This window comes from Macrobrachium rosenbergii, chromosome 20 (genome assembly GCF_040412425.1).
Source record: "Macrobrachium rosenbergii isolate ZJJX-2024 chromosome 20, ASM4041242v1, whole genome shotgun sequence".
NCBI lineage: Eukaryota > Metazoa > Arthropoda > Malacostraca > Decapoda > Palaemonidae > Macrobrachium > Macrobrachium rosenbergii.
Window position 1 is genome coordinate 17514443 of NC_089760.1, and position 16504 is coordinate 17530946.

At 37.4% G+C, this 16504-nt stretch overlaps 1 protein-coding gene across 6 annotated transcripts in view; it reads right to left on the reverse strand.

Annotated features, from left to right (window-relative positions):
• Positions 1 to 16504, reverse strand: part of LOC136849098 (cylicin-2-like) — a 123361-nt gene that overhangs the window by 12347 nt on the left and 94510 nt on the right. For 5 of the 6 annotated variants that reach the window (XM_067122047.1, XM_067122046.1, XM_067122048.1 and 2 more), the window contains 2 exons: positions 14923 to 15116; positions 3312 to 3441 (listed from right to left, as the gene is read on the reverse strand). In XM_067122047.1, the coding sequence (XP_066978148.1) occupies positions 3312 to 3441; positions 14923 to 15116 (324 nt within the window). Of the gene's footprint in view, positions 1 to 3311; positions 3442 to 8024; positions 8149 to 14922; positions 15117 to 16504 lie in introns of those variants that run through there. The other variant, XM_067122049.1, reaches the window with a different exon arrangement.

Here is a 16504-nt window from a genome sequence, read left to right on the forward strand (position 1 = left end):
TTTACCTTCATTTTGCAACCAATTGGAAGTCTCTAGCACAATATTTCGATTTATGGCGAATTTTTGAAAAAAACTTTTTCCTTACATCCGCGCCAGAAATTCTTTCGTCGCGTTGTTGTAATGTTTGCACCATTTTATATTAGTCGTTACAAAAAGTTTTATATATGGAAATGTGCACAATTTCATGTAGAATACAACAGAAAATAACTCATGGTTGTAGCTTTTATCAGTTTTGAAATATTTTCATATAAATCAAGATAACTGCCAAATTTTCAACCTTCGGTCAACTTTAACTCGACCGAAATGGTAAAAAAACGCAATTATAAGCTAAAACTCTTACATTCTAGTAATATTCAATCATGTACCTTCATTTTGCAACAAACTGGAAGTCTCTAGCACAATATTTTGATTTATGGTGAATTTCTGAAAAAAAAAAACTTTTTCCTTACGTCTGCGCGCAGTAACTCGGCCGAACATCTCGGAAATTCTTTCGTCACGTTGTCGTAATGTTTGCATCGTTTTACATTAGTCGTTACATAAACTTTTATATATGAAAATGTGCGCAATTTCATGTAGAATACAACAGAAAATAGCTCATGGTTGTAGCTTTTATCAGTTTTGAAATATTTTCACATAAATCACGATAACTGCCAAAATTTCAACCTTCGGTCAACTTTAACTCGACCGAAATGGTAAAAAAACGCAATTGTAAGCTAAAACTCTTACATTCTTGTAATATTCAATCGTTTACCTTCATTTTGCAATAAATTGGAAGTCTCTAGCACAATATTTCGATTTATGGTGAATTTAAAAAAAAAAATTTTCCTTACGTCTGCGGTAACTCGGCGAACATCTCAGAAATTCTTTCAATCACGTTGTTGTAATATTTGCACAGTTTTATATTAGTCGTTAAATAAAGTTTTATATATGAAAATGTGCACAATTTCATGTACAATACAACAGAATATAATTCATGGTTGTAGCTTTTATCAGTTTTGAAATACTTTCATATAAATCACGATAAATATAAAATATTCTACTTTTGGTCAACTTTAACTTTCGACCGAAATGGTGAAAACTTTAATTGTAAGCTAAAACACTTACAGTCTAGTAATATTCAATCAATTAGCTTCATTTTTCAACAAATGGGAAGTCTCTAGCACAATATTTCGATTTATGTTGAATTTTTTAAAAAAACATTTTTTACGTCCATACGTTACGAATTTATGCATCATTTTGTGATAATATTTTCTCTGTGTTGCTTTGATCGTTTTACAATTTTTTATATACCAAAATCATCGCAATTTAGTGTACAATACAAAGAAAAACAAAATAACCCATTAGCTTTAACTGTTTTGCTCACAGCGCGATTTGTATAAAATTATATATGAAAAATTTTTTTGCGCTGTCATATATTTCAATATTTATATATGATAATGATATTTTTTCCATTTCTGATGGCTGCATACTAAACTTCAGGCAATGACAAAAAAATGAGCCAAAAATGAACTCTTAATCTTAAAAACTAAAGCGTGCTGTGATTTTTGAAAAAACTTTTTTTCCGCTTCAGCACTAACTCACCGAACGCCGCCGGCATACGGGAGACGTTTTTGTAAATAGAGGCTCGCCGTTTAAGGGTTAACTTGAATGTATATCAATTAAATGTATTATTACTTCCCTCAAATGACCCTGACTTTAAGGGAGCATTATCAGTTGACAAAAGTAAAATTGTGGTATGTTAAATAGGTTTACTAGTAAATATTCCTGTAACAATACTACTTTTTGTGGCTTTCAATCTTTACCCTATTTTTATTCTTCAATGCACTGAGAAAGTCAAATGCATGCAGCTTACCAAACAAAACAAAGCCATCAAAGTAGCCAATCTTATTTTCATGTTATTTTTATTTATTAAAACTGGTTAGTCAAAATTGGTGCACGTCTTCAGGGTTCAAGCATTTTTGACAATAGGAAATATAATAACTGGAACTGACAAGCAAATCATGCTATGGTCAGGTAAGGTACAAGAGCTGACTCAATTTCATACATATGGTAGAATTGTTGTAAAATTTTTTTGGAATGTTCAAGGAGATGGTTGAGTTGTATGATGATGTTTGGATGTTTTACTTAAAGAAAAGTTCTCTTGTTGTAATATCAATTGTGATGCTAGTCACATTTACTTATAAAGCCTGTGTATGATGTAGCAACAAAACACACTGGGAATGTATGAAATTTGGGTGTTATGGCTCAGTGGTGGGGCCAGGGAGGCCATTCAATGCCAAAAGAATTTATTAGGAATTGCAAAGGTAAGTGACCCCACTGTTCGGGATTCTTTTTTAATCTTTCAGTACAGCCTTGGTACCAAGGGTGCGAAAAGGCTGGACTTCTACATTGTATAGAATGATTTTGCAATTTTTTAACCTTTCACATTTAAGAGCATATTTTAAACACTACTGTGATAAAGGTAGATCCAAGTGTTTTACCTATAAATTTCAGTTCTCTCAAATAAAAACAAAAGCTATTGTCTTTTCTGAAGGCATTGCATAAAAATAAATTTACAAAACTGAACTAGAGGTAAGAAAACATCAAATACCTATTTGGTAACTGCAAACTTTTCAGGTCTACCCTTTGATATGGACCTGAACTGGAATGCACAAATAACTTATAACAAATGCAAAACTGGCTTGAAACCAAAAAAAAAAATGATCCTACACAACACTGGGTGCTTATAGATTAACCAACTCTTTATTTAAGCAACAATTTTACCAGTTACAGATTATGGAAGTCAGGTATAACGATCAGCAACACACTCAACTCCAAATTGCTTAGATTCTAAGTAAATGTTGGACCTATAAAATTTACTAAAATTTTTAAATCTTCTCCAAATAAATCTACCACTTTGAGTATGCAAAGATCACCTATAGTAAACATAAATAATAACCCTCACTACTTGAAATATTCATGAATGCCAGAAAATATGCTGAAAAAAAAAAAGGATAATTGACCAAATTCTGCCAAAAACACAAAATTTTACATAAATTAATTACACCTAAACTGACTATAATAAACTGGCTTCACTCATGAACTGGAGAGTAAATATTAGTTCCTTGGCAAATTAGGTGTAATCACATATCCAATTCTGTTATTCTGTTTGCTTAAACCTGAAATGTTACTGAGCTATGTTACTAACCCCAATTCTGTAGAGGTATTTACCTAAAATGAAAAGTATAAAAATATCAGAATCAATGCTGAAGTGCAGATGATCATTTGTGAAATATCTAGGGGCTAAGTTCAATAAATCACAAAAAACTTACTTCTAAAACTGAAGTTTTCTGAGGATTCTTAAGTATTGACTCATATGGTTTTTTACTTTCGGATGATTTTCTCACTTGAGATCGTTTCTTCTGGTCCCTCAGCTGATGAAATATGGTTTCAATAATTCCCCTGAAAATGAGGTCAGCATGTTTTACCAAAAATGCCTTTATACATGTAAAATTATTTAAAAATAACAATTTTATTCCTTATAACTTTTATTTTTTTATTCTAATCTATTAAAGGATAAATATAAACATTTTTTAAAGCAGTTAGTGCTTTTCCTAGGTACTGTACACAAACCAGAGCCTTTCATACATGGAGTATCCTTCAGTGCAAGTGGAAATGGGGGGGTGAGAGGCAGTAACCCCACTCACCTCCCTCTCAACACTTTGCTCTTTCCTTAGGTTGCTGGGACCAAGTAGGGTGGATAAGGTGTGCACAACCTATATGAAAGGTCCTGGTTTGTATTCCTAAGAAAAATGCAAATTGATTCAAAATTTTGTTTGTTCCTACAATGATATGAACAGTGTCTTTCATAGATGGAGACTTAACCCTTATGAAGGGGGTAATTCCTGCCAGAATTTTGAGTTGGGTTCCACCTGGAAATGTCATGCTCCCAGGTGTGCATGCAAGCAAGTGATGTTATGACTACTATAATCTACTACTGGTCTGGTGAAAAAGCTGACCAGAGCAGTAGGGCCTGGGCATGAGATCCCTGAAATGAGATGGAACTCAAGTAAGGAACAACATTTCAGAAAACCTTGACATCTCCCATAGGAGTTGTCAAATAGGTGGGTGGCTTTATTCTGGCAATTACCTAGTATGGTTCAGAAAAAAGCTCTACCATGTCCTTCCTCCCCCCTTGTTAAAATAGGAAGGACAGAGGGCAGTGCATTCTAAACTAATCGGATCAAGTGCTCAGTGTACTTACCTGTATCTCATTCACTCCAGCGTGTACTTTAACCTGAATGCAGCTAGGGAAGAGGAAAAGCACAGGCCCATTCATTTCAGTCACACTCCTAAAAAGGTACAAAGCTTCCAAGTACTCAGATGATACATGGAGTGTCCAATCAGGACTTGGTAACTACACAACTTGAACAGCCACTACAGGTCCCAAGGAGGTGTCCAGAGACTTGTGGTCTGGTTATGACAGACTCCCTGCCCTAATTACCTGAAACACCAAGAAGTTTTTCTGAAGAAGCATGAGATGGTCCCAAGCCCCTATCTTTATGTGCTCTCGAGAAAGAAGGGAGACCAGGCTCCCCTGAAGAGGAATCAGAAGCCTGATTGATAATTTCACAAACCCAGAGAGAAAGTGTTCCTAGACATCAGCTTGCATCTGCCTGTACTAACAAAGGTCTCCTACACTCCAGCCTCAAGGAATGGGTTCTTTTCAGAAAGTATGTAAGGTTACTGACTAGGCCCAACAGCATCTCATCTGGGTCTCCACCAACAAAGTCTCAAAGGGAGGGGGCAGAGAAACCCTCAAACCTCTTGTCTGGAACTGACAGGTTCTGAGTCTTAGCTACAGACTCTGGAGCAAAAGTGAAAGAACTCCTCTACTCTCTTAGCTGAGGCAAATGCCAAGACAATCAGTCTTTAGCATTAAGTCTCTGTTAGAAGAACATGTCAGAGGCTCACAAGCAGGGCTTGTAAAGCTCCACTACTGATACATCTCACAATGAGGGCTGAAGCTCCCACCGAGGCAAAAAGTCTCTCATAAGCATGGATAACTCCACCAAGGCAGAGAGATCCAATCCTTCATTTTGAAGACCTTAGACAGGGCCAAGCGACAGACTTTCCTGCACAAACTGATTTGTACCTGTAGATATGGACATCTATGATCTGCTGAACAGATATTCCAACGACAGAGCATCCACTTCTGCATTGCCAATCACAGCAGATGGACCGCTTTCCTTGGTACAGGTTCACAGAGGAATGACAGAGGTACCCATACACCTATCTCACTGCCTTGCAAGAAAAGCCTCTCTCTTGCACAATATAGTGGATAACACCCACCATTGAAGACAGCGAGACTGAACTGGCTGGTGGTACCTGTGACTGCAGCTGACACAGGACAATTGACCACAGGGGAAACTCTCTCGCTGCCGTGACCGGGGGTGTGAGTAAATCTCTGTACTACCTGTAGAAAGGCATATACATCCAGATTGGCCGAGGAATATTGAATGCATCCTCCATCACTGCCCACAGGTCTGAGATGGGAACAGAAAACACGGGGGACATCCAAAACCTTGCCACTACTCGGGGGTATAGAGTACCACCTGATTCTGACAGCTAAGCTGATCTGCCACAATATTCCACAAGCCAAGAATATATCTGGCAAACAACTCGATGGCTTGGTGATCCGCCCACCAATGTATCTAGCTCAGGGTGTGAGAACCCCCCTCCCAACCCCAATTGTAGATGCATGAAAACATGGTCATGTTGCCGCTCATCAACACCACTGAGTGCCCTCTCAAACGATCCTTGAGTGCTTGAAAAGCCAACCAGACCACTTGCACTTTCAAGACAATGTGCAGATGTGGAGCGTTATTCGTCCACACTCCTGAAACAAAATCTCCTCTCAGGTGTGCCCATCCCTTCTTTGGTGTCCATAAACAAAAGCAACTCTGGAGGGGGAGCTCAAAGGAACTTCCCTTAGGAGGTACCTGTCATCTAGCACCATAAAAGGTCCTTCTTTACTTCCTGACTCAAAGGCACAAGTTGGAAAGGTGGATCCCTAAGGACAGACCACTGTTGCTTCAGTAACCTCTGAAACAACCAAAGGTGAGGTATGATATACCTGCAAAATTAATTGTTTCTATACGTACAATACAATACTGTAAACTTCAGGCTAACGAAAACATAGCCAACAGTAATAATTCAATCTAAATATGTTTACAAGATATGTAATATGCATTAAAATTTTACAAAAAAAAAAAAAAAAGATTATGAACATCTTTGCCTCTATTATAAAATATGTTATGGAACACTTATCAACTATTGTATTCCCCCCCTTCTTTCCCCATTACAGTATACCTTTAATGAAAGTTATTTAATACAGTATTCTGCCCAATATAGTAATGTAGTGCTACATTTTCCAGTCTGTGTATGTGGGCATTTGTAAACTTACATGTATGCTTTGCATTTTGTAAACTAAGCCACATACTGTGTTTGCTCACCTCTCTCTTCTCTCTCGCTCTCTTATTCAAAATTTTTTACTTTTGTATCCCAGAAAGAGAAACACATAATAGGTGCACAGCTCATCTGAATGTGATGCATGCATGTATGTATACACATGCAAATACAAATGAATAATATATTTGTATGTAACCTGAAAAATATATTTGTAAGCAACACTACATCACTGCATTCAGTTTTTAGTATTAAACTGCAATGAAACAAAATGCAATGAAGTTTATCTTTGAGTGATCCATATGTGTACATATACCTGAAAAAACTGTATTTTTTAATACTATAAACCACTGCAGTAAAGTACAATATTGTACTGTATTAAATAATGTCAATAAAACTACTGTACCAAAGAGAGAGAGAGAGAGAGAGCCACAATACATTTGCAGTGTTTCCTACCATGCCTGTGTACATATAGACAAGCACACATACTGAAAAATATTAGCATGTAACACTTTGTTACTGTATTAACTACAATTGGATAATGCATTAAATAAATGTCAATAAAAATACTGTACCAGAGAGAGAGAGAGAGAGAGAGAGAGAGGTGGGGGGGGAAGGGTCACAGTCCATGCATAGTATTTCCTCACATGATGCGTGTACATAAAGGCACACACATACTGAAAAATATTTGTAAGTAACATTGCATTACTGTAACATTAAGTATAATCTGTAATGTATTAAATAAATTTCAATAAAATACTGTACCAGAGAGAGAGAGAGAGAGAGTGCAAAGTATGTTTATTGTTTCTTAACATGATATTCATGTATGAGGACTAAAAAAATTATTACATATATACCATAAAATTTTACCTTGTAGACAACAAAATATAAACAATATGCACTGGATAATGTACAGTAAATTTTGTATGCATGACAACAACTGAAGAGCAGCGAGGCCCCAGTGCAGTTGTGATGATTAGGGACATTAGTTCCGATCAGAATTGCTGAATTCCTTTGGTACGTAATGGAGTAATCAGCATTGTTTCACACTCATGGGGTCTACAGGCATTGGCAGAACTTCCACTTCTTTCAACCACATATCTTAAAATTTCAGTAAGCTTGCACAATGAAACAAGATGTATGGGGCAATCACTTTTTTTTAAAAATTAACATAGTTACATAGGGGACTATTTATACCTTTGATTAACAATAATTTCCTATTCTGTAGTATCATACTGTGCAATTACACTTCTTTTAACCACAGACCTGAGAATTTCAGAGTATGAGCTCACAAAATGAAATATCACTATAAAAAAAATTCAGGTGAGGAACTGTTTTATACACTGATTAACAATGTTTACACTAATGTGATTCTGAAATACAGGTTCAGTACATTTATGTATGCATTTACAACTCACTTAATCAAATATCTCAGAAGTTTAGCATGTGATTGTCAGATGAACAGTGAAAGTGTTGAGTGACACTTTCACTATTTAAAAATAAATTATTCAGTGTAAATTTAACAATGCACAGTAGGTAAATTACATGGTGTAACTATATTGCACACTTAGTAAAAACTTTTAACACATACCTTATTTGTAAAACCAAAAATACAAAATGTCCTTATTTTTCTTTTTATACAAGACTTTACAACTCATCTGGCAAGTAACAAAATCTGGTAAGTTGAGGTGCCAGAGTAACCTATAAAAGGATATTATACATAATTTAACAAGTTTCTTACCTTTATCAATGTAACATTTTGCAAGCACCAAGAGATAACTGAGTGGGTTCTAGTTTGGTTGAAATGTTGTTTTTACATTTAAAAAAGATAACATGGTTAACAGCGCAGAAAATATAAATAGTTAATACAGTATAAGATTTATTTTTTAAATACTTATCTCTCCATTATATAGGTTTTACTTCTGCGTCAGCGGTAGTTCAACAGATTGAAACAAAAAATTAGAACACTCAGTTTTCTATGAATATCTGTTTCTATCCATCCACTTCCCCCACCCCCTACCAGGGGGACAATAGGTACAAACAATTCTGTTCACTTTGAATGTGGGGAGGTAGGGAGGGCAACTGATATGATGGAGAGATAAGTATTTAAAAAATAAACCTTATAAAAAGTATTTATATTTTTGAAATGAACCTTTCCTCTTCATTGTATAGCTGATCCCCACATTTAACATGCAGGTGGGCAAAGTGAAAATCAGCAGGCCCTTTAAAGGCTACTTAATACCATTTAAATATGTACTAAGTGTTTGCTTACCTAATGAAACCAATCCACTGGCCTTGAGAGGATTGTCACTCGGGTACAAGAACCTCATCATAAAAATACCTGAGGTCTCTTTGGAGGGATGCCTCCTTCAGCAGAAGGGATAGTAGGGCTACTGTGCCAATCCCAGCAGAGCCAACAATGGCTATGCAACTAGTACCTACAGACATGAAGGTACACTTCCTATACTCAACCATGAGTGCTTCCAAGCTTCCCAACAAAACACAAATAAAGCTAAAAACTGCGGACAGAAAAGCTACTGATCAATTCAGGACATACTGAACTTGTACATCGTGAAGATAATCAATTGCAAAAATAGAATTACAGTACAATGCCATCGACCAGCCTTAAAAACTTTCTCTACAGGTAATTTTTTCCAAAAATTCACAGACGTAGCCACTGCTTGCATGTCATGTGGATTTACCTTCAAGGGAGATAATATATCAAGATCCAATTTTGCATGAGAGTCCTCCACCAAGGACCTAATGAAAGAGGACACAGCATTTTTACTCACTGGAAGGTCTGGCTTCCGGAAACTACAAAAGAGATTCTTTACATTAGCTCTGATGTCTTTAGTGTGATTCAGATAAATCCTTAAGAGTTGAGCCAACCACTGAAACTCGATGAATTATCAAATTTTAGTTATTAACTGACAATTTCGTTCATCGCATGACACCGTGAACCACAAATTGTAAAAAAGACTTGTAAAAAATGTCAGTATTCATAATTCAGGATAGGATCAAGTAAGTTATACACTTTTTGGACTTTTATGAGTAAATAAACATATCTAGAATCGTTATTGCTAAAAACAAATGTTTAGATTAGTTTATGGACAATTTTGTTCATCGCTTGTATGGTAATGTGAACAACAAATTGTGGAAAATGTAAAGAAGTCTACAAATGATCCTGGATAAACATATCTTGAAACATTATTGCTAAAGAAAAATGTTTAGTTTGGTTCATGAATGATTCTGTTCATTATTTATAAGCCACTGCGAATAACAAATTGTAAAAAAGCATGTAGCATGTAAGTGAAGTGTGAACAAAATTTTATCCAAAAATAATTGTCACCCACTAAAATATCCCATTCTCCCTACGGGACATGTCAGAGAAAACAGGTTATAATGATATAGAGACAACTTCCTCAAGATGTCCAGATTCTCTCAGGATTTTTGAAAGTCAAAAATTCTTTTATTTTGCTGTTTTCTACAAACTTACTCTTTTCAAAGCTAAATGCTTATTTCTCCAAGAAGACTGAACCAAATTCAATGAAACTTTTACATAGTGTAGTATATATATATCTTTATTTCGATGTAGGAAAAATCACTTTTCTGTACAACTTTTAGTTTTGCAAATTAATTTTGATAAGTGTCATAATTTTTTTCAACTGCAAAACAAATGAACTTTGAGGTCGAATTTCTAAATTTCCCCATGTGAGAATTTTCAGTATTAGTTGTACAATAAGTGGTAAAAATTTTAAACAAATCCCTTCAATCATAAGGTAGAAACAGTCATTTACTTTATAATGGGGCCTCATGGCATAGGCGTGCCCCTGAAATCCCTCACAGGACACAAAAGAGAATCTATCTTATTGGGTACCACAGATTCCAAACAAGGCAAGGACACTGTTCTAGGCAAGGGCTTAGCCCTAAAATCATTCTTCACCTGAAACAAAGGCAGAAAGGAAAGAACTGCCTTGTCCTAAAAGACAATGCTTGTATTTCACCCACCCTCTTAGCTGTAGCCAAGGTCACAAAGAAGAAAGTTTTCATTGAAAGTTCTTTCAATGAGACCTGTTACAAAGGTTCAAGAGGTGGTAACAAGAAAAACCTACGAATGACATCTAGGTTCCAAGATAAAGAGGGCACCAGACACCTGGGAACCTCCTACTGAAAACCTCTAATGACATCTTTGATACCTTTATCCCCAAACAGATGCAGGCCTATATGTCTAAGAACAGAAGCCCACATGGCCCTATAACCTTTAATGGCTGCTATTGAGAACTGTTTCTCATAACTGAGAAATAACAGAAACTTAATGTTGTTGTTTATAGAGGTAGGGGTGCTGGAAAACCAGGACCTATACACAAGTGTTGTGGAATCCCTCCTGGCACTGATAATGGCCTTCCTACAAGCTCTTGAGAAGCCTCGAACTCGCAGGAGATGGTGGACAGTCTCCACACAGTCAGCTGCAGCATGGGGTTGGGGTTTTGATGATACCTTTACTCCCTTGGTTGCTTCAGGAGATTCTTCCTGACACAGAGAAGTCTGGGCAAATCTATTAACCAGTGAGGCAAGTCTGGAAACCAGCCCTTCCTTGGCCACCAAAGGGTAATCAAGGTCATGCAACAACTGACAGAATTGCCTAGCTTGCTGATGACTTTTTGGATCTTAGCAAAGGTGGGAAAAGCAATACAATCTAGACCTGACCAATCTAATAACATGGCATCTACCACACATGCCAGAGGATCTTGAATGGGTGTATTAAACACTGGCAGATGATGATTTCACCTGGTTGCAACCAGGTCTAAGAAGGGGGACACCCACACTTCCACAAACTGTTGCACACCTCGGGATGCAAGGCCCACTATGTTGCTATTACTTGATCCTTGCGACTGAGAACATCTGCTAGAATGTTCATTCTCCCAAGGACAAACTGAGGCAGTAAGGTGATGTTTTTGCTTCCTGACCATAAAAGGATCTGCCATGTCAACTGAAAGAGAGACTCGGACTTTGTCCCCCCTTGGTGCCTCAAGTACGCCAACGATGTGGTGTTGTCCAAAGTGGCCGCCACTGTTTGACTGCATACCAGGTCCTCCAGCTCCTGCAGTCCTTTCCATATTGCCAATAGTTCCAAAAGATTGATATGCAGCTGCTGCTCCTCTTGAGTCCACAGAACCAACAGCTGCTTTCTGCCCGCAATCACTACCCAGCCTTTGTCTGATGTGTCTGTATACAACCAGAGGTCTGGGTTCTTGAGATCCAATGATACTCCTTGCCAAACGAGGTTTGTCTTTCCACCACACTGGAAAGTTTCTTTCAGATCTCTGGAAACTACCACCATAAAAGAATTATGGAGCACCTTCCGGTCCCAGTGTTGCCTCAGAAAAAACTGCAGAGGCCTCATTCTTAGCCTTGCCCCCCATACAAGTTTCTCTAATGAAGACATGCCCTAACTGGGACAGCCACTTCACAGGAACAAGCCTGAAGCTTCAAAATTCTTTGAGAGTTGACAGCAAAGAATCTACACATTTCATTGCAGGGAAAACCTTGAAATTCATGGTGTTGGTCTCCATTCTGACATAAGTAATCTCCTGTGAAGGAGACGGTCGACTTTGAGAAATTTATGATTATCCCCAACAACTGAGCTGGCCTCAAAATCATTTCTCTTGCCTAGATTCAAAATCATTTCTCTTGCCCTCAGAATGCTCTCCAATGTGGAAGCCAGAATCAGCCAGTTGTCCTCCAATGAGGAAGCTGGAATTAATCAGTTGCCCAAGTACCGGATCATTTTTATGCCCAACAAATGGGACCACCCTCCTAAAGGACCAAAACCCTTGTGAAAACTTGAGGAGCTGGGCTAAGACCAAAACACACTGGCCTGAACTGAAAAACTTTGTTCCCAAAAACAAACCTCAAGCACTTCCTGCACTCCATCTCGGTGGGAATGTGAAAATATGCACCCTGCATATCTATCGATACCATCCAGTCCATTCTCCGAATGGATGCTAGAACCAAGATCACCGACTCCATGGAGAACTTTGTTAACCTTACAACGGCATTTAAACTGGAAACATTGAGAATAGGTCTCCATCCCCCTGTGGTTTTGGGGACTACAGCGGACCCTAACTTAGTCGTGCTTCACTTTTCACGTTTCACTTTGTCGCGGATTTTTGAAGAACATATCTTTCACTATTACGCAGGAACTTTCACCAATTTGTGAATTTTTTCATAGAGCAATATTCACTAATTACTGTATTTTCATTTTATTTTCATGACTAAACACATTTCTATAATAAAAAATTACTCACTAATTTTCAAATAATATTAATGTAAACACAGCAAAATATCTATAAAATGTTTAATACAAATTAAATAAATCTTTAATACAAACCATAAACTTGTTAAGCTCATTCTTGGGCACACCCCAGAATGATGGGCGGGCCACACAATGAGCTTAACAAGTTTGCGATGTCTCTCTCTCTCTCTCTCTCTCTCTCTCTCTCTCTCTCTCTCTCTCTCTCTCTCTCTCTCTCTCTCTCTCTCTCTCTCTCTCTCTCTAATGTAAACAGCAAAATATCTATAAAATGTTTACAGTAATACAAATTAAATAAATCTTTAATACAAATCTTAGACTTGTTAAGTTCATTCTGGGGCCCACCCCAGAATGAGAGGTGTGACCAGAATGAGCTTAACAAGTTTATAATGTCTCTCTCTTTCTCTCTCTTAAGGGTAATGTAAGATGCATTTGAAATGATACTACTGTACTGTAAAGTGTTTTTGGATGATAGAGCATACTGTACAGTATCTGAAATATTTGATAATTATTTTAATTTTATTTTCCCGTCCGCTTTCATTGAAATGCAAAAACTTGTACTTAAAGCATGGAAAATATGAAAAAATTAACGGCAAAGTAAGATCACATTTATCTATAGAACTATACTGTACAAAACAAATAAACATGCATAAAAATCAACAAAAATACATATGAACATTAAAAATATTTAATAAACTAGTGACAGTAATTGTTTTTACCAATGTAAAAGGAATACTATGAGAGAAAACAGCTATGCTTACGTATATACAGGGCTAACTTGATTAGTTGCCAAACGTTCTGTAAAACAGATTTATTTAATTTATATTAAAAATTTATTTAATTTGTTTTAAACATTTCATAAATATTTTGCTGTTTACAATAATATTATTATCTGAAAATTATTAAACCATTGTTGTAAGCATTTTAGGGGTATATATACTTAAGAGTAACAGTTGTAGGAGGGTACTGTAATCTGACTTTGGGTGTTTTGGGGTGCATTTTTGTTTGAAATGATATGAAATTGTTTTAGTATGATAATTTAAGTTATATTTTTGTTTGAACTATTAAATTAAACTGTTATAACATGCAATTATAAGCATTTTTAGTTTAAGGGGTACAGTACAAGATATTTGGCAGTTACAAACAGTTATAAGCATTTTTGGAAGGGATTTTGCACTTTAGCAGTGGGTTCTAGAACCTATCCCCATGAAAAATGAGGGGCACTGTATAAAAAGTGCAGTTGTAGAAGCCTAATAATCAGTGCTGTGAACTCTGCAAGAGAAGGCGGAAAAGTAGCACGTGGCTGATTCAAAGCTAACTCTCTAACATCTTCTCTCCTAGGTAACATCTCCTTAGCCGCCGCTGACAACGGCATCCTCCAACTTGAAAGGCTAATGTCTTGGCTGTAGAACATTTCCCGGTTCAATGAACAAATCTAAGTTTTTATCAGGAAGCAACTCATGACATCGGGCCTATTCCTGAGCCACAGGGGAAGCTACAGCTGAAACTTCAATCCCTTGATTATGGGCCAAAACTCCTGCAATGGGAAGAGGCACTGAAATGTGAACACGCTTAGCTGGAGGATCTCTAAGCAGAGAAGAAGAATCCAAAGGCAAAAACTGAGAAACATTTCCACTGGTCAAAGTCTGAGAACCTGAAGCACATCCAAAGTCTCTATCTGAGAGTCCAAGTAAGACATCATGGGAACATGACACATGGCCATAAAGCCGAAGGTAGCACAGGCATTGGCCGCAGTGAAGCATACGCAGGCAAATACCATATAGCCGCAGGTAGCGCAGACGCTTTCGGTACAGGCGCATGCAAAAGCTGCATAAGGGAAGCACTGGCAGGTGATACACGTACAGAACAACAAGAGCAGAGCCTTCAAAAGAAGGAGAAACCTTCACAGAGGCAGAAGTAGACTGACCTGCTATGGGTGTTTGTACCTATCGCTCCCCTGGTGGGGGGTGGGGAAAGAAGACGGATAGAAACAGATATTCATAGAAAAACGAGTGTTCTCATTTTTTGTTTCAATCTGTTGAACTACCGCTGGCATGGAAGTAAAAGCTATATAATGGAGAGGTATGGTTCATTTCAAAAATTCAAATTTAATGATTCATTTTTTAATATCTACAAAACCTACATAACAGATAACCACTTACTCTTTTTCAGTTTCATCTACTTCTGGACTCTGTGCAGGAGGTGTATATGCCAAAAAACATTCCTTGTTAACACCCCACTGTCCAAGCAAATTAGTACGTGGAGTTAAAACACCATCATCTGGTGTGTTGCCCTTGCTGTTAGGGGTTTCAACAGTTAAACTTGAAAAATTATCCAATGATAGCAGTTTCCCAATCTGAAAAACAAAAAATTGATTAAAAACTGCTAGTATTGCAAAAAAGTTCATGTTACAATCAATAACTGCATAATAATCATAATCAACACTAACATACATAATAAAATTAAACTGTAATGCCAGACTTGTAAACATAAATGACCAACACTTTCTATTCAAACAATAATGAGTATAATAAAGAAGTTTTAAAGTTTCTTGGATGTTAGAGGCATGACAGCAATACACAGTAAGACATGTACCCTGTCTGATGTCTTAAAGATTCAAAATAGCTCATATCAAGATATACAAGCTTTGTTACTTAGGAAAATATATACTGACCTAACTTTTATTAACACTACTTATGGCGTTCTGGTTACTTCAAACTTTTCTTAGAAATTACTTCCGTAAAATTGTTAAATCTGCATCTCCTATGCACCAACAGAAATGGGTTAAACATAAGAAATTTGTGAAAATACAGCAGCAGACAATGATTCTAACAAAGTGGGATTTGTGACAATATCAGAGTTCAACTCCAGATCAGCAACAAGCATGCTAGAAAAACCAGAAGATCGTACACCACTGATATGAACTGGGTCAATATTACAGGGGTGATTAAAATTTAAATAGATGGGAACTAATCCTTACACTCTGCAGTTAAAGACTACCAAGACTGAGAAATCGAAGATTCCTGAGGGCAATTCATTATAGGTGAAGATATGGGCAACTGAGGAGAGCACCTTAAACGCTCCCGAGAAGGTGGAGAAAGTGGTAAGGGGAATCAGCGTGAACAAGAGTGCTGCCTGCAGATGCGGCATGAAGTTAAATTATGCACGTGGACAGTGCTGAGTGTGAACAGCAAGAAACCAGGCCACATGATGAAAGTGTTGCAGGGAGGAACAGCGCAAAGGAAGGCAAAGAGCAGGAGAATGACGGGACAACACACAGCTCCTGAGAGTAGCGCAATGGTAAACAGCATGGTGCTACTCAGCACAATGAAGAACAGCTCCCAGAAGAGCAGCTCAAAAGCAAACAGTGCAGCACCAAACTGCAAGACAGAGAACAGCTCCAAGAAGAGCAACTTTAAGGCAACAGTGCAGCACTGCAAGACAAAGAACAGCTCCAAGAAGAGCAACTTTAAGGCAACAGTGCAGCACCGAACTCCTCAGCGACAAACAGCTCCCAGAAGAGCAACTCACCCACAAACTGCGCTGCACCAAACTCTTTGGCAACTAACTTTGTGACAAAACACAACGACCACCACACCCAGCGCAATCCAGAAGCCTCTTCTCAGATGCTGCTGAAGCAGAGTGCAGTGGGGAACAGCAGACTGGTGAAAGATCTTTATCGTGACCTTCCAATTTACAACACAAACATCACTATATATGCATCATGTGAATCAAACTGTCATC